The sequence below is a fragment of the Cinclus cinclus genome, chromosome 8 (assembly GCF_963662255.1).
Source record: "Cinclus cinclus chromosome 8, bCinCin1.1, whole genome shotgun sequence".
Lineage (NCBI taxonomy): Eukaryota > Metazoa > Chordata > Aves > Passeriformes > Cinclidae > Cinclus > Cinclus cinclus.
In genome coordinates this window covers 29291013-29318999 of record NC_085053.1, presented here as the reverse complement: position 1 = coordinate 29318999, position 27987 = coordinate 29291013, and the positions used below count along the sequence as shown (strand labels likewise).

General features: G+C 44.4%; 2 protein-coding genes across 2 annotated transcripts in view; one reads left to right on the top strand and one right to left on the bottom strand.

Annotated features, from left to right (window-relative positions):
* Positions 1-20516, top strand: part of JAK1 (Janus kinase 1) — a 26229-nt gene extending 5713 nt beyond the window's left edge. The window contains exons 4-24 of the mRNA XM_062497901.1: positions 428-578; positions 1706-1869; positions 1957-2290; positions 4005-4178; positions 6421-6578; positions 7448-7571; positions 8712-8901; positions 10424-10530; positions 11565-11711; positions 11950-12037; positions 13862-13989; positions 14317-14452; positions 14809-14960; positions 15762-15912; positions 16211-16305; positions 16604-16796; positions 17007-17131; positions 17534-17706; positions 18050-18167; positions 18419-18529; positions 19312-20516. Of these exons, the coding sequence (XP_062353885.1) occupies positions 428-578; positions 1706-1869; positions 1957-2290; positions 4005-4178; positions 6421-6578; positions 7448-7571; positions 8712-8901; positions 10424-10530; positions 11565-11711; positions 11950-12037; positions 13862-13989; positions 14317-14452; positions 14809-14960; positions 15762-15912; positions 16211-16305; positions 16604-16796; positions 17007-17131; positions 17534-17706; positions 18050-18167; positions 18419-18529; positions 19312-19413 (3121 nt within the window). The 3' untranslated portion in view covers positions 19414-20516. The remainder of the gene's footprint in view (positions 1-427; positions 579-1705; positions 1870-1956; positions 2291-4004; positions 4179-6420; positions 6579-7447; positions 7572-8711; positions 8902-10423; positions 10531-11564; positions 11712-11949; positions 12038-13861; positions 13990-14316; positions 14453-14808; positions 14961-15761; positions 15913-16210; positions 16306-16603; positions 16797-17006; positions 17132-17533; positions 17707-18049; positions 18168-18418; positions 18530-19311) is intronic.
* A 1443-nt stretch (positions 20517-21959) lies between these two features.
* The window catches only part of RAVER2 (ribonucleoprotein, PTB binding 2), a 29819-nt gene continuing 23791 nt past the window's right edge, over positions 21960-27987 (bottom strand). Inside the window, exons 10-14 of the mRNA XM_062497950.1 lie at positions 27859-27970; positions 27381-27529; positions 26185-26274; positions 25599-25721; positions 21960-22085 (exon numbers count right to left, since the gene is read on the bottom strand). Of these exons, the coding sequence (XP_062353934.1) occupies positions 21960-22085; positions 25599-25721; positions 26185-26274; positions 27381-27529; positions 27859-27970 (600 nt within the window). The remainder of the gene's footprint in view (positions 22086-25598; positions 25722-26184; positions 26275-27380; positions 27530-27858; positions 27971-27987) is intronic.

Sequence of the window (27987 nt, the reverse complement as noted above, 5' to 3'; positions counted from 1 at the left end):
AATATCCCAGTGTCCCAACATCCCACCCATCCCTGCCCTCTGGGAATCCATTCCCTGTGTCCTGTCCCTCCATCCCTGTCCCCAGTCCCTCTCCAGCTCTCCTGGAGCCCCTCTGGGGGCTCTGAGCTCTCCCTGGATCCTTCTCCTCTCCAGGTGAACATTCCCAATTCTCTCAGTCTTTCCTCAAGGAGAGGTGCTCCATCTCTCTAACAAAAAAGAAGGAAAAGAAAAATCTAATAATACATAATAATTTGATTATGGAACATGCTTGGAATATTGCACCACTCAACCTTAATGCAGAAGTTTGACCGGTTTTTGCTTTTAACTGCTTTGCTTTTCAAAATCCAGATTATCTTGTGGAAATGAAGGTTTTCCCCAAAAAGTTTTTAAAGTTTCTGACTATGTTTTTTTTTATTTTTTTGGCCAGATACTATTTCACCAACTGGCACGGGACCAGTGAGAGCGAGCCCTTGGTGTGGAGACATTTCCCAAGGAAAGCCAAGGCCTATGACAAGAAGCTGGCTCCAGAGGGAACCCCCATCCTCGATGCCAATTCCCTGGAATACATCTTTGCACAGGTTGGAATTGTCTCTGATGCTGTATTCCCATAAAAAAACCCTGGAATTCTGCTTTAAAAACCTCTTTTTAAGTTCCTAAAATACACATTGTGTAGCCTGTTAGTACTGGAAAGGGTTTTCTTTTTGCTGCTGCCTGGTGGAGAGAAGAGAGTTGGCTGCATAAAAAGTGTAAAGAAACTCTGCCAGTCCAAAAAGGGTTTTATTTTTAAAGTTTGTTTTTTTTTTTTTCCTAAGTGAATTATTTATATTTATAAACCATCAGTCACTTTTTGTGGGACATTCTGGTGCTGGAGAGGAGCAGCAGCAGAGGGATATCTGGCAGGGCTGGGTCCTTTAAATGAGTTTTTTTTACTGGGTGGTGCTAAAAGATTGATAAACATTTACTGATAAACCCCTGGTGATAAAGATTGAAAAAAAAAAAAAGGATTAAAAAAAGATTGATAAAAACCTCACTGCAGTTCTGCTCTCTTCTTGTGCCTTCTAAAGGATTTTTTTAAGGCAGAAGCTGTCAGGTTTCAACAAAAAAAACCCAAAACAAAATTAAAAAAAAAAAAAAAAGGAAAATTCAGGTTAAAGAAAGAGCAAATTGAATGCACTGAGGAAATCTCATTTATTGTTGATTCTGAGTGGAATTCCTGCAGGATTTCCACACTTGGAGATAGGAGTTTACCCTTTAGAAAAAGACACAATGTGGAGCTGTTCCAGAAAATCCCTGTTTAATTGGAAAGCCCAAGGAAAGGGAATTCCAGGCAAACATTAAAGCAACCAGGCACAGAAATGTCTTTGCTCTTTGATCACCAAACACTTTCCAGGCTGTCCCAGAGCAGGACTTGGCTTAGAGGTGAATCCATGAAATCCATGGAGGCTTTGGATGGGAAGGGCAGAGATAAAGCAGAGACACACAGTTGGTTTTGTGGACCAGAAAATAAATATTGAAGGTACTAAAAGGGGACGAGGATAGTAATTTCTGTTGTTAATTTAAAAAAAAGTGAATTTTTGGTGTATAAAAAAAGGAGAGGAGCTTCCAGCTTCTCCTTGCCCAAGGATCTTGGGGTGAATTCCTAGCTCGGGGACAATCTCTGGGAAAGACCAAACGTGTAAATTATTTTTTTTGTTGTTCTGTTCAGGGCCAGTATGACCTAGTGAAGGGCCTGGCACCCATCCGTGATCCCAAGAACGAGCAGGAGGTCCATGAGATTGAGAATGAGTGCCTGGGCATGGCTGTGCTGGCCATCTCCCACGATGCCATCAAGAGGAACGTGAAGCTGCCAGAGCTGCCCAAGGACATCAGGTGAGCTGGGGTCCATGCCCTGCCCCTGCTGCTCTCCCAGCAGAAATTCAAACCCTTTTTTTTCCCCCTTTTTTTCCCCCTTTCCAGTTACAAGCATTACATCCCCGAGTCCCTGAACAAGACCATCAGGCAGAGGAATTTCCTGACCAGGATTAGGATCAATAACGTTTTCAAACATTTCCTCAAGGAGTTCAACAACAAAACCATCTGCAGCAACAGCGTCTCCCCACGGGAGCTGAAGGTGAAATATTTATCCACCATGGAGATCCTGACCAAATATTACGGCGCTGAGATTTTTGAGACTTCTTTTCTGCTGATCTCTGCTGAGAATGAGATCAGTAAATTCAGTGGTGGAGCCAGTGAGAAGTACGAGGTGATGGTGACAGGAAACAACGGGATCCAGTGGAGGCTCAAGCCAAGCGTGAGTAGCCCTTGAGCAATGGGAATTAAAGGGATTTTTGGGAGTTTTTTTTTGGTTTTTTTTGGGGGGGGGGATATATCAGCTGCTAAAAGATGGTTGTGCTCTTCAGATCCTGCAGAGCAGGTTTTTATTGGAGGGGATTTGATGGGATTACAGGATTATCCAGCTTGGAAGGAAGTTCCAGCCCAGCCCCTTTTTTAGGCCTGGCTTTGAGAGCAGACCAGGCTCAAGACTTTGGAAAAATTCCAGGAATGAACTGGACAAGCTCTGTGGGCAGCACTTTTACCAGGAAAATGAAAAACATTCCAGAATTAAATAGATTTATTCTATTTTATTTTTTTCTATTTCTATTCTATTTTTTTCTATCTCTATTTTTTTCTATCTCTATTCTATCTCTATTCTATTCTATTCTATTCTCTATATTCTATATTCTATATTCTATATTCTATTCTGTTCTATTCTATATTCTATATTCTATTCTATATACTATATTTCTGTTCTATTCTATATTCTATATTCTATTCTATTCTATAGTCTATATTCTATATTTCTATTCTATATTCTATATTCTATTCTATATTCTATTCTATTCTTTCTTTTTCTATTCTATATTCTATTTCTATTTCAATTTCTATTTCTATTTCTATTTCTATTTCTATTTCTATTTCTATTTCTATTTCTATTTCTATTTCTATTTCTATTTCTATTTCTATTTCTATTTCTATTTCTATTTCTATTCTTATTATTTATTCTTTGTATTAGAATGCATGATATTCTGTATTTTCTTTTCTTATTCTATAAATTTTATTAGTTTTATAATTAATATTGTAATTATATTCTATTAATATATATAATATTCTATAATAATTATTATATAATTACTATATATTCTTATGATATAATTATAGTATATTATATTCTATTAATAATTGTTAGCATTATTCTGGTATTAATTTTTGGTTTAGGGTAAATGTATTAGAATACATGATACTCTGTATTTTCTGTTATTCTATAATTTATAATTTGTATTTTAATTCTGTTACATAATTCTAAACTAATAAATGATTTATATTGCTATTCTAATATGAATTTTTAGTAGAGAATAAATGTATTAGAATACACATTATTCTATATTTTATATTATTTTTCTATAATGTATGCTAATTTTATAACTTAGAATTTTATTCTATAATTCTGACAAATAATTCATTTATATTACTGTTCTGGAGTGAATTTTTACTTTAGAGTAAATGTTGTTAGAATACACATTATTCTATATTTTATATTATCATATTGATTTTATAATTTATATTATAATTCTAATTCTGACAAATAATTATATTATATTTATATCTTTATGTAATGTAAATACATTATATTTATATAATATAAATATAAATATATAAAATATCACGATATATTTATATTTATATTTATATTTATATTTATATTTATATTTATATTTATATTTATATTTATATTTATATTTATATTTCACTGTTCTGGAGTGAATTTTTGATTTAGAGTAAATGTATTAAAATACACATTATTCTAGGTTTTATATTATTATTCTCTAATGTATATTAATTTTATAACTTACAATTGTAACAAATAACTCATTTATATTACTATTCTGGATTGAATTTTAGTTTAAAGTAAAACCACTGTGCTGAACCTGTTTTAACAAAAGCTTTTATCCCAAATCCATCTGCAGCCTGCACAGCCAGAGAAAGAGAAGAAGAAAAAATCCGATGGCAAAAGCAAAAAGGAGGAGGAAAAACCCAAACTTTGGGAGGCTTGGAACAATTTCTCCTATTTCCCTGAAATCACCCACATTGTCATCAAGGAGTGCACAGTCAGCATCAACAAGCAGGACAACAAAAGGATGGTGAGAATGGGCAGGAACGTGGGGAAAATAAAGTTTAAAATTCAGAATTTGTCACTTCAGCCGCCCTGGAGCGTGGATTTAATTCCCTGTGTGGAAGCAGTATTAAGTCATGAATGTTGTTGTTTTAATAATAGTTAGTATTTGTTTTTAAATTGTTAAAATAATGGTAATTAAATGAAGTTGTTGTGATAATTCAATAGTATAACTTTTTATGTCATTATTAATTATGAAGTGGTTACGAAATTATTAAATAGTTATATATAATTATGTAAGATAATAGATTATAATGCACTATAAAACAATATGATATGATAGAATAGGATGTAATATAATAGATATAGTATAATGTAATATAATATGATGTAATGTAATATATAATATAATATAATGTAATATATAATATAATGTAACAGGATATAACAGGATATAATATAATATAATAGGATATAATATAATATAATAGGATATAATATAATATAATATAATATAATATAATATGATATAATATAATAGGATATAATGTAATATAATATGATGTAATGTAATATATAATATAATATAATATAATATAATATAATATAATATAATATAATATAATATAATATAATATATATTATTAGTACATGTTATATAAGATAGTATAGTATTTATATTATAACATATTATATTATAAAATAATGATTATTGGAATTATTATATTAATACATTATTTATTTACTATAGTAATATATATAATGTATTGATTTTAATTATATATTAATGTATTATTACTGATATTTTATATATAATTATTAAATAATTTTATTTACAAATATATCAATATACCAAAATAACAAATACATTCTATTAATAAACATATTAATTATTACAACACTATTATAAAATCCATTAATTATATATTAATGAATACCAGATATCTGAATACATTATATGAATATAATAGATAATATTTAATAATAATTAAATGATTATTTCCTTTTATGGGGAGCCCCCTTGTGCAGAAGATGAGACCATCCAGGAGGGACATTTGGAGTGCAAATAACAAATAACAAAAACCCCAAAATCTGCAATAAGCAGACAGGACTCCATTTCTTCATGCAGAAAAACCAATCTTTAAATTTCCAGCCCATTTCTATTCAGTTTTCATGTTTAATTGGTTCATTACTTTCCTGCCACTCCATTAATTAGTAAATGACATTTTATTTGCCCATCCAATCTCTCTATTCCTGCATAGTTGACAAATTTTGTTCACTGATTCCCATGGGACAGATTCCTTGGTTTTTACAGCTGCAGACTTTTTTTTTTTTTTCTCTACAAGAATATTTGGTTTTGCTGACTGCTTTCCTTCCCATGATTTTTTCTTATGGGAATTACAGGTGAGCTGCTAATTCAGCAGAGCAAGGCCTGATTTTCTAAAGCCTTTTTAAATAAGGTATTATCTATATAAACAGCTCTTGACACGGGGCAGAGCAGAAGTGCTGTTAAAAGTTGTGGCACAGATTTTTATCTCACAAATCCCACAAGGAATTACAGAATTTGTGCTGCTGGAGAAGCCGGCCAAGACAGGGAATGGCCACTAAAACTCAACATCCTGTAGCCAAAAGTGGCACAAAATGTTCTGTCCTTGACACTGGGCAGAGCTAAACTGGATGAGTGCAGTTGTATCCACACTGGCACAAAATTTCCCATCAAAATCCCACGAGGAATTACAGAATTTGTGCTGCTGGAGAACCTGGCCAGGACAGGGAATGGCCACTAAATCCCAATGTCCTGTAGCCAAAAGTGGCACAAAATGTTCTGTCCTTGACACTGGGCAGAGCTAAACTGGATGAGTGCAGTTGTATCCACACTGGCACAAAATTTCCCATCAAAATCCCACGAGGAATTACAGAATTTGTGCTGCTGGAGAATGGAGAGTCAGGAGAGGGCAGGGAATGGCCACTAAATCCCAATGTCCTGTAGCCAAAAGTGGCACAAAATGTTCTGTCCTTGGCACTGGGCAGAGCTAAACTGGATGAGTGCAGTTGTATCCACACTGGCACAAAATTTCCCATCAAAATCCCACGAGGAATTACAGAATTTGTGCTGCTGGAGAACCCGGCCAAGACAGGGAATGGCCACTAAAACCCAACGTCCTGTAGCCACAAGTGGCTGGATATTCCTGGCTCTTGAAGCCCAGGGCTGCAGGGGTATTGCAGCACTCCTGGTGTCCTGGCCCAGCTGCTGTCCCTGTTTTTGGCAGGAGTTAAAGCTGAGCTCCCACGCCGAGGCTCTGTCCTTCACCTCGCTGGTCGATGGCTACTTCAGGCTCACAGCAGATGCCCACCATTACCTGTGCACTGATGTGGCTCCTCCCCTCATCCAGCACAACATCAAGAACGGTTGCCACGGGCCCATCTGGTCAGTGAATTCTGTATCTTGAGTTTTTTGGGGTTTTTTATAATACCTTTCGTAGCGAGTCCGCTGAGGAAATGGGTTTGGATGGGTGGTTGTCAAAGGGTTGGCAAAAAACTAAATTTTGTTAAAGGAAAGAATTGGTGTTTCTCTGCTTACTCATCTGTAATTCAGTGTTTCTGCACTAAAGGAGTGTTCCAGGAGTTTTCTCCACGGGCACATGGGAATGTTTTAGGTAGAGAGTGGAAGTGTCCCTGCATTCACCCCAGGAGTCCTCGGATGGATGAACAAAGCCTTGGGTTTTCAAACACCTAAAGGAGTTTTCTCTGGGGCTTCATCTTCCTTCATGCTCCTTCATGCTCCTTCATGCTCCTTCATGTTCCTTCATGCTCCTTCATGCTCCTTCATGTTCCTTCATGCTCCTTCATGCTCCTTCATGTTCCTTCATGCTCCTTCATGCTCCTTCATGTTCCTTCATGCTCCTTCATGCTCCTTCATCTTCCTTCATGCTCCTTCATGCTCCTTCATGTTCCTTCATGTTCCATCATGTTCCTTCATGTTCCTTCATGCTCCTTCATGCTCCTTCATGTTCCTTCATGCTCCTTCCCTTCATGTTGAAGGTGCAAACTGTAGCAATCCAGGAGCTCACCTGCACAGTGTTGGATGCAGAATTCCCTTTCATAAATCCTTCCTCCCTTGCTCGGTGCAGCCCAGCGTGAGCGACATGCCCTTAAAAATCCAATTTTAATAACAACATAAATATTTCTAAATTGCTGCTACACCCCAAATAGAGGTTTGCTCTAATGTTACATCCCAAAAATAGATTTTTCTGGATGCTCCCTTGTTGGTTTTGCTCACTGTCCATTCCCTTCCAGCACGGAATATGCCATCAACAAGCTGAGGCAGGAGGGGAACGAGGTGGGGATGTACGTGCTGAGGTGGAGCTGCACAAACTTCAACCACATCCTCATGACTGTGACGTGTCTGGAAGGCTCAGAGGTACAACCAGCAGGGCATTCCCAGCAGGAATCTGCTCCCTGGAATCTCCTGGGATGTGTTTTTGTCCTTGGGGAACTCACCCTGATCTCTGTGGAGAGAATTGGCTTTTTTTTCCCAGCCCTTTGTGCTGTCTCTCCAAATGGATCCAAATTGTCTCTCCATTCCTTCCAATCAAACTGTGCAGGAACGTGATAAAAATGAAGCATTTTAGACTCATGACACAGAGAATTTGTCACTTCACCTTGCCTTGAGCATGGTTCAACTTCCCTGGAGCCTTTCTGGGCATGGATTTCATTCCCTTGATGCATTTTATTCCCACACCAGCCTCAGCTGGAAGCATGCAGCTGACTTGGTGGTTTGGGAGAATATTTAAAATGTTCACACAAGAATAATAATAAATAATAAAGAATTAATAATAATATTGATAATGATGATAACATAAATACTTCTCTTAGGAAAAATGAGTGAGTCAGGAAGGGATATTTGATACTGGGTTTATCTCCTGTAGGTATTTTTTTAAAAAAACATGATCAGCTCTCTCTTTTAACAATGAAACAAGAAAGGAATTTTGTCTTGGAAAAGAGGGAAGGGAGAGGTGAGCTAAAGCTGCAGAGGGGAGACCCTGAGAGCTCTTGAGATGGGGAAGTTCAGAAGTTCAGCCCTTCCCCAGCAGCTCTGAGTGAAACTGGAAATCTCAGCACCAGCCTGAAATCTTGTCAAACAGTCTAGGGTGAGAGAGGGAGTTTTGCTATCTTTAAGTTGAGATTTTGAAACCCTGCTCCAGATTCTGCAATTCTTGACTAAAGGAAGAGAAAATTGCTCAAGAAGAGGCAAAACTGCATATTCCCAGGCTCTGAAAAAAAAAAAAAAAAAAGAAAAAAAAACCAGCCATAATTTGGGCTTGTTGGGTGATTGCATCTTTATATTGCTGCTCTTCTCTCTGAGCCTTCCTGAGAATGAAAATCCCAGGAATTTTAGGTTTTTTTTCTGCTTTGTTGCAGTTTGATCCGAGAACCCTGTCTTAGGAGCAGGGGCTGAGCTGGTCCTACATGTGAGGCCAAGGTTTTGGGAAGCTTTGATGGCTTTACAAACAATTCTTTCACTGCAGTGATCCTGTTTGCTTTCTTTTCCCTCCAACAGCAGGTGATGAATAACTCAGGCCCCTACAAGAACTTCCAGATCGAGGTGAAGAAAGGGGGATACTTCCTCCATGGCTCCAACAGATCCTTTGCATCCTTGAAAGACCTCATGGATCACCTGAAGGGACAAATCCTGAGGACAGACAACATCAGCTTCACCCTGAAGAGGTGCTGCCAGCCCAGACCCAGAGGTAGCCTGGCCTTGCAGGGTTTTGTTGTTGAAAGAGAACAAACTCCAGGCGCAGGAGAATTTTTTAACTTAATATTTTTAGTTCTGTATCCTGGTGTGAAGCTTTAAAAAAAAAAAAAAAAGAGGTTTCAAGGTTTTTTCCTTCTCTTGAGAGGAGGAGTTAATGTCAGAAGCAAAACAAGTGCTGTGGGCAGGTTTGAGGAGGGGAAAAGAGAGTTGGAACCTGCTGTGTTTGCTCTCACTTTGAGCTGCTGATTGATAACTCATCTGCACCAGGCAGCAGGGAAGGGTTCTGGTCCCAGCTGATGTCCTGAAGAGCCTGGTGGCAGCAAATCATCTGTGAGGTCCCATCTGAGGGACAATGGGGCAGTTGTTGGGTGATGGCAGCACCCTCTGGAACTGTTTGCTATGAACTCTGAGTGTCTTGCAGCTGAATTTTGTGTGAGAGAGGAAGCACAGCGGGGTGATTGTGCTGAGCTGATAATGGTTTCCTGTTAGAAGCAGGGGAATAACTGAGCCACATCAATCACCTGCTGCTCTGAGGCTTTGGGAGAGTCCCTGAGCTTCTCACACTCTGCACAAAGAACGGGGCTCATGCTCTGCAGCAGGGGGACGTTGCACATTTGACTTTTTGGTTTCATTTTGATGGCTGGATTCGGGATAAAATAAAATTAAAAAAGGTCAGGGAGCTGGTTGCCCACTTCAGCTTCTCCTTGGCTTCAGTTCCAGCAGGATTCAGTGCATGTTCCCTCTTCTGTCTCTTCCCTGGTGGGTTCTTCCCTTCTTTTTGAATATTTAATCAGATATTCACAGAGTTCAGGGGATGCAGGACTAAAGCAGGATGTGGTTATTCCTGGTGATTCCACAATCCCAGATGAGGATTTATCTGCAGTGCCCAGGTTCTGCTCAGAGCAGGAGGAAGCCCAGATGGTACACACACATCCCAATCCATCCTCTCCCAAGAACTAATTCCTGGAAAGCAGAATTCATGTGTAAAACTTATGAATCTTTCTTGCACAGTGGGGAGGGAGCACTGGATTTTTGAGTCTGTTCCTTCTGCTCATTCCCCATTGCCCAGCTGAATTCCAGTGCTCTGGGAACACTGTTGGTGTTTCCCAGAGTAGAGGGAATTTGGGAGGAGGTGAAGAGGAGATGAAACTGCCCCTTGCACACTGGAGAGGAGATGGCCCTGCTGGCAGGAGGGGATGTGGGAAGTTTTATTCCATTTTATTCCATGTACACCACAGATATTTTCTCTTTCAATCTTTGTGCAGAAAACTCTCTTCAGTTACTCAGTATCACCCAGATCTGGCTGCTAATAACTCTGTATTGAAAATATAAACATGAAACTGTGCTTTAGTGACTTCTCTGTTGAACGAGGACCAGAAGTCGAGTCCAAGTTTCTTTTTTCCTCCCTTTTTTGGGGAGATATTCATTTCCATCCCTGCTGTTACTGGGAAGGGGGGAAATGCAGTTTCTTTGAAAAGATTTAAGGATATTTTTTCTCTCCCCCTGCCTTGCAGAAATCTCCAACTTGCTGGTGGCAACCAAGAAGGCCCAGGAGTGGCAGCCAGTGTATTCCATGGGACAGCTGAGCTTCCACAGGATCCGCAAGGAGGAGATTGTGCAGGTGGGTGCTGAGCTGCCCTGGCACCAGGAGTGTCCCCGAGCCCTGCAGGGGACACCAGCCCAGCCCTGCTGCCTGCTCCTGCCACTGCCAGCTCCCCTCAGCAAACTCTAGCTACAGTTTACTTGGATTTTAGCCTCTGGTTGCAGAATCCTGATTTTTTTTTTTTTTTAATGGCTTTGTCTGCAAAAAAGAGCTTAGGAGCGATGCCTTTTGCTGGAAATGAAATTGGTATTTAAGTTTTCTAAGGTCATTTCTTGGGAGTCTTACAGAGCTGGTTTGTTGTGGGTGTATTTTTTTAAAGCCTGACTTATCAGAAAAACAGAGGTTTAAGGCAATATTCTGCAATAAAAAAAAAAAAGGTGAAGTATTCAAAAGCTCTGAGCAGTCAGAATTCTGTGTTTAAACCTCCCCAAATTTTCAAATTTCCCCATGTTTATAATTGCTTATTCAGGTCACCTGAATAAACCTCAACAAACACACAGGGGCTTGAATACACTTAAATCACATTTAATGTTGCTAAAAGAGCTCCTAAATCGTGCACTTGGCTTCTTCTGGGAAGTAAAAAGGTATTGGGGATTTTTTAGTTGCATCACTGCAGAGATTAGGTTTGGGTTGGTGTGTTTGCACTCAGCATCCTGCAGAAATATCCCGAGGCAGGATGTTATTTTGGAGGAAACTGCTTCCCCAAACAAAGCCTTCCAGTGAAATACTGCTTCCTCTCACTTTTGGAAACACATTAAAGATCACCTCAGTAGCAGTTTGTGAATAAGAGCCCCAGCTGTTGTTTATTCATTGTTCAGTCTGGGAATGTTCAGTCCCAGGGAACCTGTTGGGTGATGTGGAGGTGCAGTATCCAAGGAATTCACGTGGGGAGGATGCTCAGGGCTCACAGAAGGAAAAGCAATTCCCTGTCATTGTGTTCTCACTGGAATAATTTAAATCTCTTAACTAGATCAGCCAGAGACAGAAAAAAGGTGCAGATTCCAATAAATATTTGTGTAAATCCTGTTTGTTTCCCTGCTGCTGTGTCTCAGGGAGAACACCTGGGAAGAGGGACCAGAACCCAGATTTACTCAGGGATGCTCAGCCTCAAGGATGATGAGAACGAAGGGTACCAGAATGAGAAAGAGATCCGAGTGCTGCTCAAAGTCCTGGACCCCAGCCACAGAGACATTTCCTTGGCAAGTTTTTTCTTTTTTGTGTGTTGTACATGAAGAACTTATAAAAAAAGGGCTGGGGATGGGGAAATGCTGAAGGCCCAGCTCAGCCCACGGGGCACATCCCTGCCCTGGATGTGACTGAAGCCAGGGGTGGTTTAGTGCTGCTGTTCCGTGGATGTTTTCTGTGCTCTGGATGTGCTGAACTCACGGGACGTGCTCAGGAGCAGCAGCTGGATGGGATTTCTCTCCCTTTCCCCAGGCATTCTTTGAGACAGCCAGCATGATGAGACAAGTGTCCCACAAACACATCGTGCTGCTGCACGGGGTCTGCGTGAGGGACGTGGAGAGTGAGTCCAGGGTGGCACTGGGACTGGGACTGGGACTGGGATGGGGAAATGGGACTGGGACTGGGACTGGGACTGGGACTGGGACTGGGACTGGCACTGGGACTGGGACTGGGACTGGGACTGGCACTGGGACTGGGACTGGGACTGGGACTGGGACTGGGACTGGGATGGGGAAATGGGACTGGGATGGGGAAATGGGACTGGGACTGGGACTGGGACTGGCACTGGGACTGGGACTGGGACTGGGACTGGCACTGGGACTGGGACTGGGACTGGGACTGGGACTGGGACTGGGACTGGGACTGGCACTGGCACTGGCACTGGCACTGGGACTGGGACTGGGACTGGGATGGGGAAATGGGACTGGGATGGGGAAATGGGACTGGGACTGGGACTGGCACTGGCACTGGCACTGGGATGGGGAAATGGGACTGGGATGGGGAAATGGGACTGGGACTGGGACTGGCACTGGCACTGGCACTGGGATGGGGAAATGGGACTGGGACTGGGACTGGGACTGGGACTGGGACTGGGACTGGGATGGGGAAATGGGACTGGGACTGGGACTGGGACTGGGACTGGGACTGGGACTGGGACTGGGACTGGGATGGGGAAATGGGACTGGGACTGGGACTGGGACTGGGACTGGGACTGGGACTGGGACTGGGGCTGGGACTGGGACTGGGACATGGGATATGGGACTGAGACTGGGGCTGGGATGGGGAAATGGGACTGGGACTGGGACTGGGATATGGGACTGGGAGTGGGACTGAGATATTGGACTGGGACTGGGATATTGGACTGGGACTGGGACTGGGGCTGGGATGGGGAAATGGGAGTGGGACTGGGATATGGGAGTGGGACTGGGATATGGGACTGGGAAATGGGACTGGGACTGGGATATGGGAGTGGGACTGGGATCTGGGACTGGGAAATGGGACTGGGATATGGGAGTGGGACTGGGATATTGGACTGGGACTGGGACTGGGATGGGGAAATGGGACTGGGACTGGGATATGGGACTGGGAAATGGGACTGGGATTGGGACTGGGACATGGGATATGGGACTGGGAAATGGGACTGGGACTGGGAGATGGAAATGGGACTGGGACATGGGACAGGGACGGGGAAATGGGATGGGGACATGGGACAGGGACTACAAATATACATTCATTTGTAGAAAATAAATGTATATATGTAATATTTACACATTTAAAGCATGTACACATTTATATGTGTATGTTTATATGTATACATTTTTATGTTTTTACATATAAATATAAATATGCACCTTAAAAATGCAAATATATACAATATGCAATATATTTTTATGGCTTTTTAACCCAAGACAATCCTAATGTTGTGGTGTGGACACCAGAAGGAGACCAAAGCTTTAGAAAATTAAAAGACAAACTGGTTAATGCCCAGCCTTATCTCTTGAAGACTCAGGAAAGGAATTGGAGTTACATGTGGATGTTAAAACAGGGTCATGCTAAAGGAATTTTGGTACAACAGCACAGGGGAACACAGCAGCCTGTTGCTTATTTTTTTTCTATTATTTCTATTATATAATATGCTTATTATTTTCTATTACTTTTCTGTTATGTGCATTAAAATTCCACCTTTGGAATGCCTGGTTCCAGGTTTAATGTTCATTTGCCACATGAAGCCCCTCAACCTTTTAATCTGGACTCTGAGCACTGAAATAAACTTTGGGCAAGGTGAAATAAAACCATTTTCCATCTGGGCTGGGTGGTGAGAACACAAATTAAATGACTCCAAAGAGTTGACTGCAGCACTGACTTTCTGCACCTGCCTTTGTAGATATCATGGTTGAAGAGTTTGTTGAATGTGGGCCTCTGGATCTGTTCATGCATAAGAAAAGTGAAGTTCTCACAACCCCATGGAAATTCAAAGTGGCCAAACAACTTGCAAGTGCCCTGAGCTACCTGGTAAGAGAAACCTTGGCAAAGGCTCCAGGGCCCAGTTGGGAATAGATTTCCTCTCCAGGAAAAGTGCTCAAGTGGGAATACTCTATTTCCATAATCCTCCTTAATTTCTTTTCCTCCAGTTTCATCCTAGGTATAATTTTGGATTTCATCTTGGAGTGTTTTAAAGATGCCCTGTGGTGTGGATATCCTGGAGCACTCTCAGAGCTCCAGTTTCTTCCCAGGTGTAATTCTGGATTTCAGCTTGGGAGTATTTTAGGGATGCCCTGTGGTGTGGATCTCCTGGAGCACTCTCAGACCTCTCACTGTTCTTTCCCTGCTTTTCTGTAGGAGGACAAGGATTTGGTGCATGGGAATGTGTGCACCAAGAACATCCTGCTGGCCAGAGAGGGCATTGATACCGAATATGGGCCTTTCATAAAGCTCAGTGACCCAGGAATCCCCATCACGGTGCTGTCCAGGCAAGGTATGTCCAGGATCACATCCTCAGGGAAAGGGAGAAATGTCATTTAGTGCAGCCAGAACTGGCTCTGGAATAGGAGTAATCAGCTTTCATGGACCTGCAAATGCACAGTGGCTGTTCAGAGCATTCATTTCTCTTATAAAATGTGTCCAGTGAGATGAGACAGAAGGAATCTCAGTTTGTGGATGGCTCCAGGCACGAGCCTGTGAAAGCTTCAGGATTAAATTCCTGAAAGCAGGAATTTGAGAATCAAGAAACTGGACAAATCCTGCAGCTCCAGTTTATTTCAGACAAGAATAATTCAGTTCAGAGCTGGTTTTTCCCTCCTGTGATATTCACTCCCTGATGCTTTATCCCAGAGTGTGTCGAGCGGATCCCCTGGATTGCACCCGAGTGTGTTGAAGATTCCAAAAACCTCAGCATTGCTGCAGATAAGTGGAGTTTTGGTACAACCCTGTGGGAAATCTGCTATAATGGAGAAACTCCACTGAAAGACAAAACCTTAGCAGAGGTAAAACTGTGTTACACAAACTTGGATCTGTCCTCTTGAACCCTTCAGTTTTCCCCCTTGTCCTGTCCCTCCATCCCTGTCCCCAGTCCCTCTCCAGCTCTCCTGGAGCCCCTTTAGGCCCTGTCAGGGGCTCTGAGCTCTGCCTGGAGCCTTTTCTTCACCAAACTGGACAATCCCAGTCTGGAGAGTCCTTTTCTAACTCCTATGTCCAGTTAGAAGCTGAATGAGATTCTCCCAAACATCTCTTGTTTCTTTTGGATTGATTCCAGAGGGTCTTCCAGGGGACACTGCTGCTGTTCACTGCAATTTAAAGAATTGGAGTCACTTTTGTTGTACCCTTCCTGCCTGTGGCCACAGCCCTGCAGGGTTGGGAATGCCCATCCCAGCCTTGTCCCACCTGGCCTGGAGCTGGGACCTCTCAGGGCTGTGTGGAGCACCCAGAGTGTCTTTGGCAAACATTTCCTGGTGCATAAATAACTGGGAAAACTTGGCAGGAAATGATTCCTGAAAGTGGAAATATTCAGCATCTTTTAAACACTTCATGGGTGTTAAGTGGTTGCTCCAGATGCAGCACAAGAGCAATTCTCTACTGTAAAGATCCAAGTTCCAGCTGAAAAGAGGGATTTCCTTGGAAAAGCTCACATTGAATTAAGGATTTATTGGTCATATCCTCTGATGTACAATCACAGAATTGCTCAGGTTAGAAAAGAGCTGAGAGATCTTTGAGTCCAGCCATTGCCCCAGCTCAGAACTGTGAGTCAGGGAAGTTAAAATTCCTGGAATTTCTGTTTGTTCCCACAGAAGGAGAGGTTCTACGAGGGGCACTTTGTGCTGGCCACGCCGTCCTGCAAGGAGCTGGCAGACCTGATGAAGCAGTGCATGAACTACGACCCCCACCAGAGACCCTTCTTCAGGGCCATCATGAGGGACATCAACAAACTGGAGGAGCAGAGTAAGGCCAAGGGGGCACCTGGAGGGAGGCATCACAGAATCCTGGGGTGCCATGGCTTGGGATGGACCTGGAACAGCATCGTGGAAGCTGAGGAGCTGCTCCAGGGTGGGAAGGTCACCAAGAGAAATCTGGGTGTGGGTGTGGAATCAGATCCAGAGTGGCAGGAGAGGATGGAGAATTCCCTGTCAGAAAGCAGGTGGGACTTAAGGAAGGAAAGAGGACGCAGTGGGAATAGAGCAAGGATGCCTTGGAGTGTGAGACCTTGCAGGAATCTCACCTGGGATGTTTCCCTTCCTAGATCCTGATATTGTCTCAGAGAAGAAACCTGTCACCGAGGTGGATCCCACTCTCTTTGAGAAGAGGTTCTTGAAAAGAATCCGGGATTTGGGTGAGGTAAGAGGAATGTCACCCCCAGAACACAGCCAGAGCTCCTGGGTGTCCCCAGAGCCTGTGCTGTGTGACACAAACACCCAAATCAGAGCCTGGGTGTCCCCAGAGCCTGTGCTGTGTGACACAAACACCCAAATCAGAGCCTGGGTGTCCCCAGAGCCTGTGCTGTGTGACACAAACACCCAAATCAGAGCATGGGTGTCCCCAGAGCCTGTGCTGTGTGACACAAACACCCAAATCAGTGCCTGGCTGTCACTGTCTGAGCCTTGTCCTCAAGGTTTCTTCTTTCTCTCCCACCCAGGGACACTTTGGCAAGGTGGAACTGTGCAGATATGACCCAGAAGGTGACAACACTGGGGAGCAGGTGGCAGTGAAGTCCCTGAAGCCAGAGAGTGGGGGGAATCACATCGCTGACCTCAAGAAGGAAATTGAAATCTTGAGGAATCTTTATCACGACAACATTGTCAAATACAAAGGCATTTGCACAGAAGATGGTAAATCTTGCAGAATATTAAAAAGTATATGGGTTTTCCTTTAGAATTTATAAATGTCCTGCCTGGAGCAGGTTTTCCTGGGGGTTGGCTCAGGGATGGATGATGGGGATGGAATGTTTAAAACGCTGCAGGTGCTCTGGGCTTGTACAAAAGCTGTTGGTGTTCACAATGTGAGAAGGGTCTGCAAGTTCAACATGCTGTGTTTTTTAGGTGGAAGTGGGATTAAACTCATCATGGAATTCCTTCCCTCTGGGAGCCTGAAGGAGTATCTCCCACGGAACAAGAACAAGATCAATCTCAAGCAGCTGCTCAAATACGCAGTTCAGATCTGCAAGGTGAGCCTGCAGCTCCTCCAGCAGGGTCAGAGGGATGGAAAACATCAGCAACAAACCCATTCTCCTTCTTTACCCCCGAGGATCAGAATCCTAAAGCAATCTTTCCCACACTTTGAGTGCTACTGGCACAAAGACCAGTGGGGGAATAATGAGGAGGTTCCAAGTTCCAAAGTTTGCTGTGAAAAGTTGTTCCCGTGGGAGGATTTGGAGGATCAGGAGGGAGGGCAGCGCTTGGAATGTGTTGGCAAGAGGAAAAGAGCAAGGGGAATTCTAAAGGGATGGAAGGGAGAGTACAGAGCATGGTCAGGCCACGTGAAGCAGTAACTGGAGAAAAAGGGATTAAAGTACTGGAAGAATAAAAGAAAAGGAAATAAATAAAAAGCTTATTTTCTCCTCTCTTAGGGCATGGACTACCTGGGCTCCTGTCAGTACGTGCACCGTGACCTGGCAGCGAGAAATGTCCTTGTGGAGAGTGAGAACAGGGTGAAGATTGGGGACTTTGGGCTCACCAAGGCCATCGAGACAGACAAGGAATATTACACGGTCAAGGACGACCGCGACAGCCCCGTCTTCTGGTACGGCCCCGGCACCGGGCTGCAGGACAGGAACCCCTCTGCTCCCCAAGACTTTTGCTGTTTTTATAAGAGGCCTAAGTGAAGATACACCATGAGAGCAAGGAACAGGCACTTGGTGGACTGAGCTCACCTCTTGTGCTGTTTGTTTCTTCCCGCACTTGATCCTTTCCCCACTGTTCTGGGTTTGGTCTCCCTGGTTTCACAGTGCCTTGCTGTGGAACAGGCTTTCTTTATTACTTTGTAATTTATGTGCAAGGGCTCCACGCACACAGCTGTGGCTCCCGAGTTTGCTCTGGCTGTGTGTGAGGTCCCTGGGTGTGACGCTGTCCCCTCGTGTCCCCAGGTACGCCCCGGAGTGTTTGCTGCAGAGCAAGTTCTACATCGCCTCCGACGTGTGGTCCTTCGGGGTCACGCTCTACGAGCTCCTCACCTACTGTGACTCCGAGTCCAGCCCCATGGCAGTAAGTGGCTGGGACACGAATGGCTGCCAGAGCTGCTTCAATCCCATCATTTAAAAAAAATATTATTTTTGGCAACAAGGAGAGGAATCAGAGAATTGCTGGCTCATTTGGGGTGGGAGGGACCTTAATGCTCGTCTCATTCCACCCCTTCCACAGGGAACACCTTGCTCCAGGTTTATCCTGGGAAACAGCCCAGTGGTTGTTCTTGCAGTGGGGTGAGGGATTCCCAGCTGATCCTGCTCTCCCCACAGGAATTCCTGAAGATGATCGGCCCCACGCAGGGACAGATGACGGTGGCGCGGCTCGTGAGGGTCCTGCAGGACAACAAACGGCTGCCACGGCCACCCAGCTGTCCTGAGGAGGTGAGGGTGGATGGATGGATGGATGATGGATGGATGATGGATGGATGGATGATGGATGGATGATGGATGGATGGATGATGGATGGATGGATGGATGATGGATGGATGATGGATGGATGATGGATGATGGATGGATGATGGATGGATGATGGATGGATGGATGGATGGATGATGGATGGATGGATGATGGATGGATGATGGATGGATGGATGGATGGATGGATGATGGATGGATGATGGATGGATGATGGATGGATGGATGGATGGATGGATGGATGGATGGATGGATGGATGGATGATGGATGGATGATGGATGGATGATGGATGGATGATGGATGATGGATGGATGGAAGGAAGGAAGCTCCATCTGTCTGTCTGTCCATCCTTGTCTGGACACCGATTCAGCTCCAGAGGGGTCACACATCCCTGGTTCCACAGGCCTGACCACCTGGGTAGGAAAGCCTTCAGGAGTGCTGGGAAAGGGCATTCCCAAGGTTTTCAAGTGCTTTTTAAAGATGGTTTTTGCTGTTACCATTCCCAAGTCCCTGGTGTCCCTTCAGAGGGGTCAAGGACTTGCTGTAGTACCTGGATCCAAGAAAATTCCTTGGGAATCCCTCTGATCTTGGCAATTCCAATTCCAAACATGACCTGCTCAGGTCTCTGCTGACCCTGCCCAGCACCTGAGGGGTTTCTGTTCATTCAGGGACACTCTGCTCCATTGTCTTTCTTGGAAAACCCAAAGAAATGTTTCATTCCTTAAAAATATCCCTGCTTCTGCTGCCAGGTGGATCAGCTGATGAGGAAGTGCTGGATCTACAAGCACGACGAACGCACCACCTTCCACAACCTGATCCAAGGATTTGAAACAATTATGAGTAAAATGTAATTAATTTTGGTTGTTTTTATCCTGTCAGGACTTTAAATGCCCAGCAAACTGTCTATGCCCAAGGCTGTTCTTTTTAATTTTTTTTTTTATTCCTGTAATTTGTACTCTGGCTGGGCTGATGGGGTTATAAAGGATTCTTTTTGCCAACAGATTGAAGAGTTGGATTAAAAGAATTTAAAAGATTTAGGTAAAATGAGCTCCAGTTCCTTTTGCTGCTGTTCTTGCAGGGCAGTTTTGTCCTGCTCTGGAATTGCCCTGATGGATGATGTGAGCTGGGAAAATCCACTGCATTTCTCAGCTCAAACCTCAGCCAGTGGATCTAAGAGGACTCAATAATTTTGAAGTTGGCTGACAAAATATCCTTCACAGGCACTTAAATCCTAGTAACAAACAAAACAACCTATAAAAACAAAGGGAAGGCAAAATTTTCAGCTCTTTTTAACCCACCAGGCTCCAGTCCTGAGCTTTTACAGGTATTTTTAAAAAGTGTTCAAAAATACAACCCCCAGAAGTGTGGAAGTTGGGCATTTCAGTGAGAACTCCCCATTTTGGGATAAATAATTTGCTTTTCCTAACTCCATTCCCACATTCTTCCCCCTGGAGCTCCCAGACTGTGTGCACCCCTGGAGGGGGTGAATGTGCACCCCTGGTGCTGAGGGATGTGCAGGGAGGGAATTAATGGAGATGGGAAAGAACCCAGTCCATGCCCCAAGTCTGGAGGGGATTATCCAACAGGAAAGAAAGGCCTGAGCACCCAGGGGTGTCCTGGGGAATGGAAAACCCTCCAACAAACTTTTTAAGAACATTTTCACTCAGCCCATGAGTGGTTTAACTGGAACCTTCTGCTGCCATAATTTTTTCTGCCACCCCTGAAGTTGGAAAATGCTCTGAAGAGGTCCTCGAGTTTTGGCAATAATAGAAAGAGGTCTATATATATATATATATAAATATATATAAAAATGGTAATTATGAGCTCCAAGGAGGTCAGATTTATTTTTGCAGTGTTATTGTTTCTGTATGTCATGTAGGAAGCTGAATTTAATCTGTAAGCACTTTGTTACTCTTTATACAAACAAGTCTAATAAAGAATTTTTTTTTCTTCATCTGCCTCCTTTTTTTAATCACAAATTAAACAGTTTTAAAAATGGAATTTCCATAGGAATGGTGTTCTTTCAAAACCTTCTCCTACCTTATCTGATTAAAAGGAGTCCAGGGCTGTTTTCCTCCCACAAAAATCCACTTGAAATAAGTAGCAAGTTTATTTTCATTGAAAAGTGTAACAAGTTGAGAAAGTTGCATATACAAACAGTTGAAACAAAATACTACAAGTGAATTTATCAATACATACAGGCAGAATCCCAGAAAAGCTCCTGGCTCCTGTTTGTGGAGCAGTTCCAGCAGCTGAGGGAAGAGGGATTTTGATTGGGATTTTTTTAAGCTTTGAAAATGTGGATCCTGGTCACATCCCAAAGCTTGAAAGGCAAAGTTTTAAGACTTTTAATTTAAAAAAATTAGCATTGAAAAATGGCTTCAGTGTTTTCTAGCAAAGAAAAGGGAGAAGGAGGTGGCTCCTGGCCTCGGTGAGCTCAATCCAAATGGATTTGCAGCAGGATTCCAAGGAATTGGAATTCCAAAGCCTTGGAATGAGGGCTGGTTCCTCATTTACCTGTCACTGATGGCAAAAGGAAGGATTGCTGGTCTCCAGCTCCAAGGGCTGACGGCAGAACAACTCCAGCCAAAGCTGAGAATAAGCTAAAAATACAAAAAGTCTTAAAAAAAAAAAAAAAAGGGATAATACACTCAAAAGTGGGAAAAAATGTGGGGCGGCCCTGGAAGAGCTGTCCCACACCTGGGGAAGGACAATGCTGTCTCACACTGGGAATGACTTCCTTCATGGAAAAGCTGTGGATTCTCAGCCTAAAAACAAAATTATTCCACTGTCCAAGGATCAGCTCTCCAAATCCCAGGGAATATTCCAAGGCAGCACAGGATGGCATCTCCCTTTGAACAGGCATTTATTGAGAACATCACCGAGGCTCTGGGAATCCATTTGGTATCGCTCCATTCCAGGATTAAGAAGAAATACTAAAAACTGAAAAGCTGTAAATGCAAAGCTCTTAATCCCGGAAAACGGAAAGTTGGAGAAAAAAAAACCAAAAACAAACAACTTCCCACAGTCAGAGTTAAAAAAATACAAAATAATTACTATCAAGACTTCCTCTTTTAACTTCCTCAGGCTGAGGACTGGAGAAGGGATCAGCTTTCTTTCCTCTGGGTTTTTATTGCTTTCAGCTGGAGCTGCCCCAGCTCCCCAAGTCCCCGTGCTCTGTCCCGCGGGTGACAAAGCCAACACTGTCCCCTCCTCTCCGAGCCGAAGCAGCCACCACCTTTGTCACGGACAGAGCTGGCTCCTCCTGGGACACTCACCCCGCGCAGAAAGAATTCCTCGGCTGAAGTTAAGGCAGCAAAAAATACAGAGGGATTCCCACCTGCCTTCCCTGGCCCGGGCCGGGCTGGGAATCCATCAGTCCGTGCCAACGGATCAATCAATACACTCGCTTCTTCTTCAGCGAGGATTCCGAGTAGCGCGCGGCTCCGGCTCCTCCGGGAGCCGGGAACTCCACGGGGCCGGGCTCGGACACGAGGTACGAGGAGCTGCGCTTCGGGGCCACCTGCGGGCGACACAGCACAGGTGACACTCCATGCGCCACCACGAGTGCCACCTGCAGGAGACACAGCACAGGTGACACTCCATCCGCCACCACGAGTGCCACCTGCGGGCGACACAGCACAGGTGACACTCCATCCGCCACCACGAGTGCCACCTGCAGGAGACACAGCACAGGTGACACTCCATGCGTCACCACGAGTGCCACCTGCAGGAGACACAGCACAGGTGACACTCCATCCGCCACCACGAGTGCCACCTGCGGGAGACACAGCACAGGTGACACTCCATCCGCCACAAGCTGGCGTGATGATCCACAACCATCAATGTTCCAAGGAAATTTGGAACACTGCTTTGGACCTGAGGCCAGAAACTGTCACTCCAAAACTGAGTGACAGAGCTGAGATCACCGGTGTGGAGTTGAATAGAAGTGTGTGATTATCACATGGTGAAGGGTTTGGGGATATAGTCATAGGTATAGGACAAGATGGAGGGTTTAGGGCATTGGATTTTTGTCCTTCTTCTTGGGTTGTATTTTTTAATTAACAGAAAATGTTGCACTGCAGGTCACGGGTGTTTGGTCATTGGGGCAAAAGTAAAAATAATTTAGGTGTTAGCTCTTAACTGGACTGTTTAGTTCTAAAAGACACCTTGTAACAATGAGATACATCACCATTTCTCCATTTTTATCTTGTTAGCTACAAGTGCCGTGGCACTCACTGTAACATAGGTAAGAATTAACAAACATCTGAGTCCAAACACAAAATTCCATCTCTCGTGCATTTAATCCCGACTCTGGCAGGAGAGAAAAATAAAGATAAAAAACTAATACCACCACTGCCACTGAACAGTGCTCCAGGCTGGGAATTCCCAGTGAAGTGATGCCAAAGACCCCACTCCTTCAGCTTTGAGGGCCAGGGTTTGTGCCCTTCCCCTAAAATAAAACCCCACTGATGAAAGGATGGGAGTGAGGGATGGATGGAGCACCAATGGATCTTTAATGGGAATTTCAGCTCTGATGCCTCACTCTGACACACCAGCCCTGAAGGGCCCAGAGTGGGGGTTTTTGTGAGGGCACAGCTGCTCTAAAATATCCTTCACATGCACTGAAATCCCAGCTCCAAGCCCCAAGGCTCCCTAGGTTCACCCTCCCTTTGGAAAAACCTTTCTCCATGTTCACATTCCCAACTCAAACTGCTCCTGCTCAGGCCAACTTCATCCTGGGGGGACACCTTAATCAGAAATACAACCTTGTGTGAGGAAATGGGGGAAACTTAAAAGGTACAAGAATTTTGAAAAGCAAATCTCAAAATAGGAAAATGCAAAAATACTAAAAATGCAAGAACAAGAAACAATAAGGCTATAAGCTGTAGGCTATAAACCTCAAGAAAATAAGTTAAATAGTAAAAATATATGAACTTATTAATGAAGCTTTATCCATTGTTTTAAGTTATTACAAACAAGCATTGTTCAAAGCAAGATTTTTTAATTTATTAACTAAACAAATGCTTGTCAGCTTTTAATATTATATTATTGACTAAAAAAGTTGTTAAAAACCTTTGCAACAAAAAGACCCCAACTTTGCCTGCTGTCATTAGCAGCTAAAACTGTGCTTAACTGTGCTGTAAAATAAAACTATTAATTATAATGAAATAAAGCTTCAAAACAACTGCTCCAACAATTCCATCCTGTTGTTTGTGTACATATACAGGTAAATATAAAATAAAAAATATCCCAAAAAACCAGCAAGGAAATAGTTGAAGTTCTCCCCCTGTCGTGTCTCCTGCAGTTCTGAGAGCCATGGGGATGTCACCCATGTCCCGTGTCACCCACCAGGTCCTGCCTCACTGGTGCTTCACACAACCCCCTGACCCTGCTCCTCCTCCTCTGGAACAGCAGGATTTAAAAAAGCCCAAAAAAAGCAGGATTCAAGTGAGCTGTCCCTGCAAGCACACACTGAACTGACACACTCCCACTGAGGTTCAGCTGCAGTTCCAGCAGTCTGGAGGCAAACTGTGCTGCTGTGCTGTGCCAAGGCACTGACTGTGCTCCTCCTGCCTTTTATGGCTCCTGGCACTAACAGCAACATCCCAGGGAGCTGCTCTGCATCACCCCAGGAACCTCTCTGCACATAAATTCAGAGGTGCTGCTTGGCTCCAACCCCACACTCTCCTTCTGTTGCCATTCCATCATTTCCAGCCATGTCAGAGCCCTTGGCAATCTGCAAACTCCATTTTTTCCTGTCCCAGCCCACGGCCAGGCTTTAGGTATCTTTACCCCAAAGCAGGTCACAGGCAGCTGTACCCAGGAGTCAGCAATTGCTGGAGTTAAAATGAATGCACAGCCTCCAAAATCTCCAAAAATAGGAATCTCAATCCCAGTCTAATGGCAGAACTGAACCCACAGAACCAGAATGAATGTTGTGGTGCAAGGGCCAGGCCCCTCAGCTCTCCCATCCATAAAAGCAGGAGCAATGGGATTTACCTACAGCACAGGGACAGGAATTCCTCAGCAGCTCTCAATTCTAACCAGACTCCATAATCTGGCCTTCACTGTTTCCAAAGCATTTGGAAATGTTTCCATTTACTGATGAAAACTCAGTGTCCACTGGAGCACCAGCACAGGAGGCTTTGCTCAGTGAGTGAGGCTGAAGAAGGCTGCAGCTGACACTGCTGGAATTCCAAACAAAAGCCATTTGATCCCCCAGGATCCAGTGAAAGGGCTGTTGGTAACCTGAGTGCTGACCAAGACCAGGTAAACCCACAGATGCTCCAAGAACTGTTTTAGAAACACACACACACAAAAAAAAATTGTGTGTTTTCCTAATTAGGCAGGTAAAAATATTTACATTTATCCCGTGTTTTTTAATTTGCTTTACAGGAAATTTTGAGCTGCTCCCTCCACTTCAGAGATTCTACCCCAGTGCAAACCATCTGCAAGTCAGGCAAACACCCATTTAAATCCAGTGGGAACCTCTTCCCCCTCACTCCCTACTTTATTTGCTTCCTTCAGGCATTTTTGCCCACCCAGATCTCTTCAAGAAGCTCCCAAAAACCCAGCCTTGCTCTGCCTGTGGGTTTTGGGGCACAGAAAGGAGCAGATCCCCAGGGCCTGGAGGGCACTGCAAAGCTCTGGAGCTGGCCCAAATTCTTCTCACATTCCAAGGAATTGTGTGGAGAGGGGATGGAGAGGGAAAGCTCCACTCGGGGGCAGCACCAGACAGGGAAGAGGCATCTGCAGCCACTGCCACTGCCACTGCCACTGCCTCTCCTCTCCTCTGCCTTCCTCGCCTCGCCTCGCCTCGCCTCGCCTCTCCTCTCCTCTCCTCTCCTCTCCTCTCCTCTCCTCTCCTCTCCTCTCCTCTCCTCTCCTCTCCTCTCCTCTCCTCTCCTCTCCTCTCCTCTCCTCTCCTCTCCTCTCCTCTCCTCGCCTCGCCTCGCCTCGCCTCTCCTCTCCTCTCCTCTCCTCTCCTCTCCTCTCCTCTCCTCTCCTCTCCTCTCCTCTCCTCTCCTCTCACCTGCTTTAAAGGATTTGCTGGAGGAGGCTGCAAGCCCGGCTGGGATCCCTGGGCTCCACTCAAAAGGGCAGGCACCACCTGCAGGCAGGTGCTGTACTCTGGGAAAGATCCACCCGTAGATTCCTGAATCCAGAACGGGATCCATGAAGTAGAAGGAAGAAAGGTTTAATAATTATTTTTCTTTTGGAAATACCCAAGTATTAAATTCACAGCGGCTCGGGTGTGCAGCAATTCCTGGAGCAAAATGTGGGATTTGGAATGATGGTTTAATTTGTGTAATTCCTTAAAAATGTGTCTTTCTCCTTGGATCACAAAAACTTCAGCTTGGGCACAAAACAGCCATTCAGTGCTGGGAATATTTTAATCCATTCCTGAGCATTCCAGGTGATTTTGGATGGTGGGATTTTAGAGAGAGATGTTTTGGGTGTGACTTTGGGGTGCAGGGCTGCCCTGCAGCAATGCCCATGCAGTGCCTTCACCCCACTCCATCCCCTCATTCCTGTGCCAGCACACAAAGCAGGTGTCCAAAAGCTGATGGGGGCAACAGCCAGTGGAGACAGCAAAAAAAAAAGAAATTATTTCTCACCTCAGAGGCTCCATTTTCCAAGCCATCCACTCTGGCCTGGGTAGAGTGATGTGCCTGAGCATAATGCTGGTACCACTGCTGGACAGCCTCCTACAGAGGAGCAGAAATCCTCTCCCATGTCTGCCTACAATTCTTACAACCCAAAGCTCTCCAAGAAGCATCAAAACACCTTCAGTACCAGTGGTGAAGCTCACATCAAACATTTAAAATTATGGTTAAGTGTTTAAAACATACAGGAGGCACCTCTGGCCTGGCAGTGAGGCAGGGACAACAATTCCTGCTGTGACAACACCTCCAGGGATCCAGGGACAGCCAAAGCTTCTCTGGGCACCCTCACCCTCCCAGGGAACAATTCCTTCCCAATATCCCATCCAGCCCTGCCCTCTGGCAGTGAAGCCATTCCCTGTGTCCTGTCCCTCCATCCCTTGTCCCCTGTCCCTCTCCAGCTCTCCCGGAGCCCTTTAGGCACCAGATCTGATCCAAGAGGTGTCTGGTCCCTCGCTGCTCTGTGCTGTTCCCCCTCACCCCTCTGGCCAGGCTGGGAGCCTCCCAATCCAAACCCTCCCCATCCTCAGGAGCCACCTGACTCCAGGAGAAGCTCTGGAGCTCACAGATGTCCCTGCCAGCAGCTCAGGAGAGTCTCTGTCTCCTCTGACAGCCTGGGGAGGACACAGTTCTCAGATTTGATCTGCACAGTTAGTTTCAAACAGTGTGGGGCTGGTTAATGAAAATCTGGGAATGCTCTTTCCCAGTGTCCTGTGGATCTGGCTCTGAGCACTGCAGCACTCTCCAGACCCTGCAGCTCACAGCTCTGATCACCACATGGGGAGCACATCCTGTGCACTCAAAGCAGCTGCCAAGCATCCCCCGAGCCGTGCAGGAACTGGGAGGCAGAGCTCTTCTCTGGGATCCAGCCAAAGCTCAACTCTTAAAAACTTCGGGGAAAGCAAAGAGAAAAACCCCCTGGTCTGGAAGGCAGACAAAAGTAAAGGCAGAGGTGCTGAGAAGTCAATTTTTAGTGAGTGCCTGGAGCTCAGGCTCTCAAGAAGCAATTTTTTCAAGGGTTGTGATTCCAGCAGGGCTAAATCTGCTCTGAACACTGAGAGAGATGAAGTGTCAGTTCAGGAAAAACACCCAGAGAAAACAAGAGAGAATCCCAGAGGCTCCAGGGGGACACCAGGCTGTGCAACTCCTACCTGTGGGTATTCCCCAGGCTGCTGGGAATAACTGAAATAATTTTCCATTGCATGTTGTGATGCAGTTCCCTGAGACACAGCAGCATCCATGACATTGTTTGGAAGGCTGGTGTGCTGTGGAGGACTGGAGGCTTTGCTGGCAATTGCTGCTGGGAACACAAAAAAAGAGAGTTTGATTAAACACCTGGCTTGTAAAAAACACACAGATTAGGTTCTATTCCAGGACTAAAATTGAAATTTGCCTTTTCACATCGGGCTGTGCCCCAAATTAATCAGTGCTACTAGTAACTGAAAGGCTTCTAGAAGTTTGTGAGCCTCTGAAAATTTAACCCTGTTAAATTACTTTGCTATTTTAAGACTACGAGATTTCCTTGAGGATAAATGCTGTGGTCACTGGATTTACCAGGCAAACAGGGTAAATATTTGCCATGCTCTGGCTGTGGAAATTTGCAATGAAATCCATGAAATGTTTGCTTACCTGGCAGACAGATACCAGGCAAAACACTTGCCAAATTCAAGTAGGGGTTGGTGCTCAGCCGAATTTCTTTTGGGGGTTCCCCAAGCAGAGAAGTCTGTTTTTTCAAGGGAGTCTAAAAAATGGACAGGG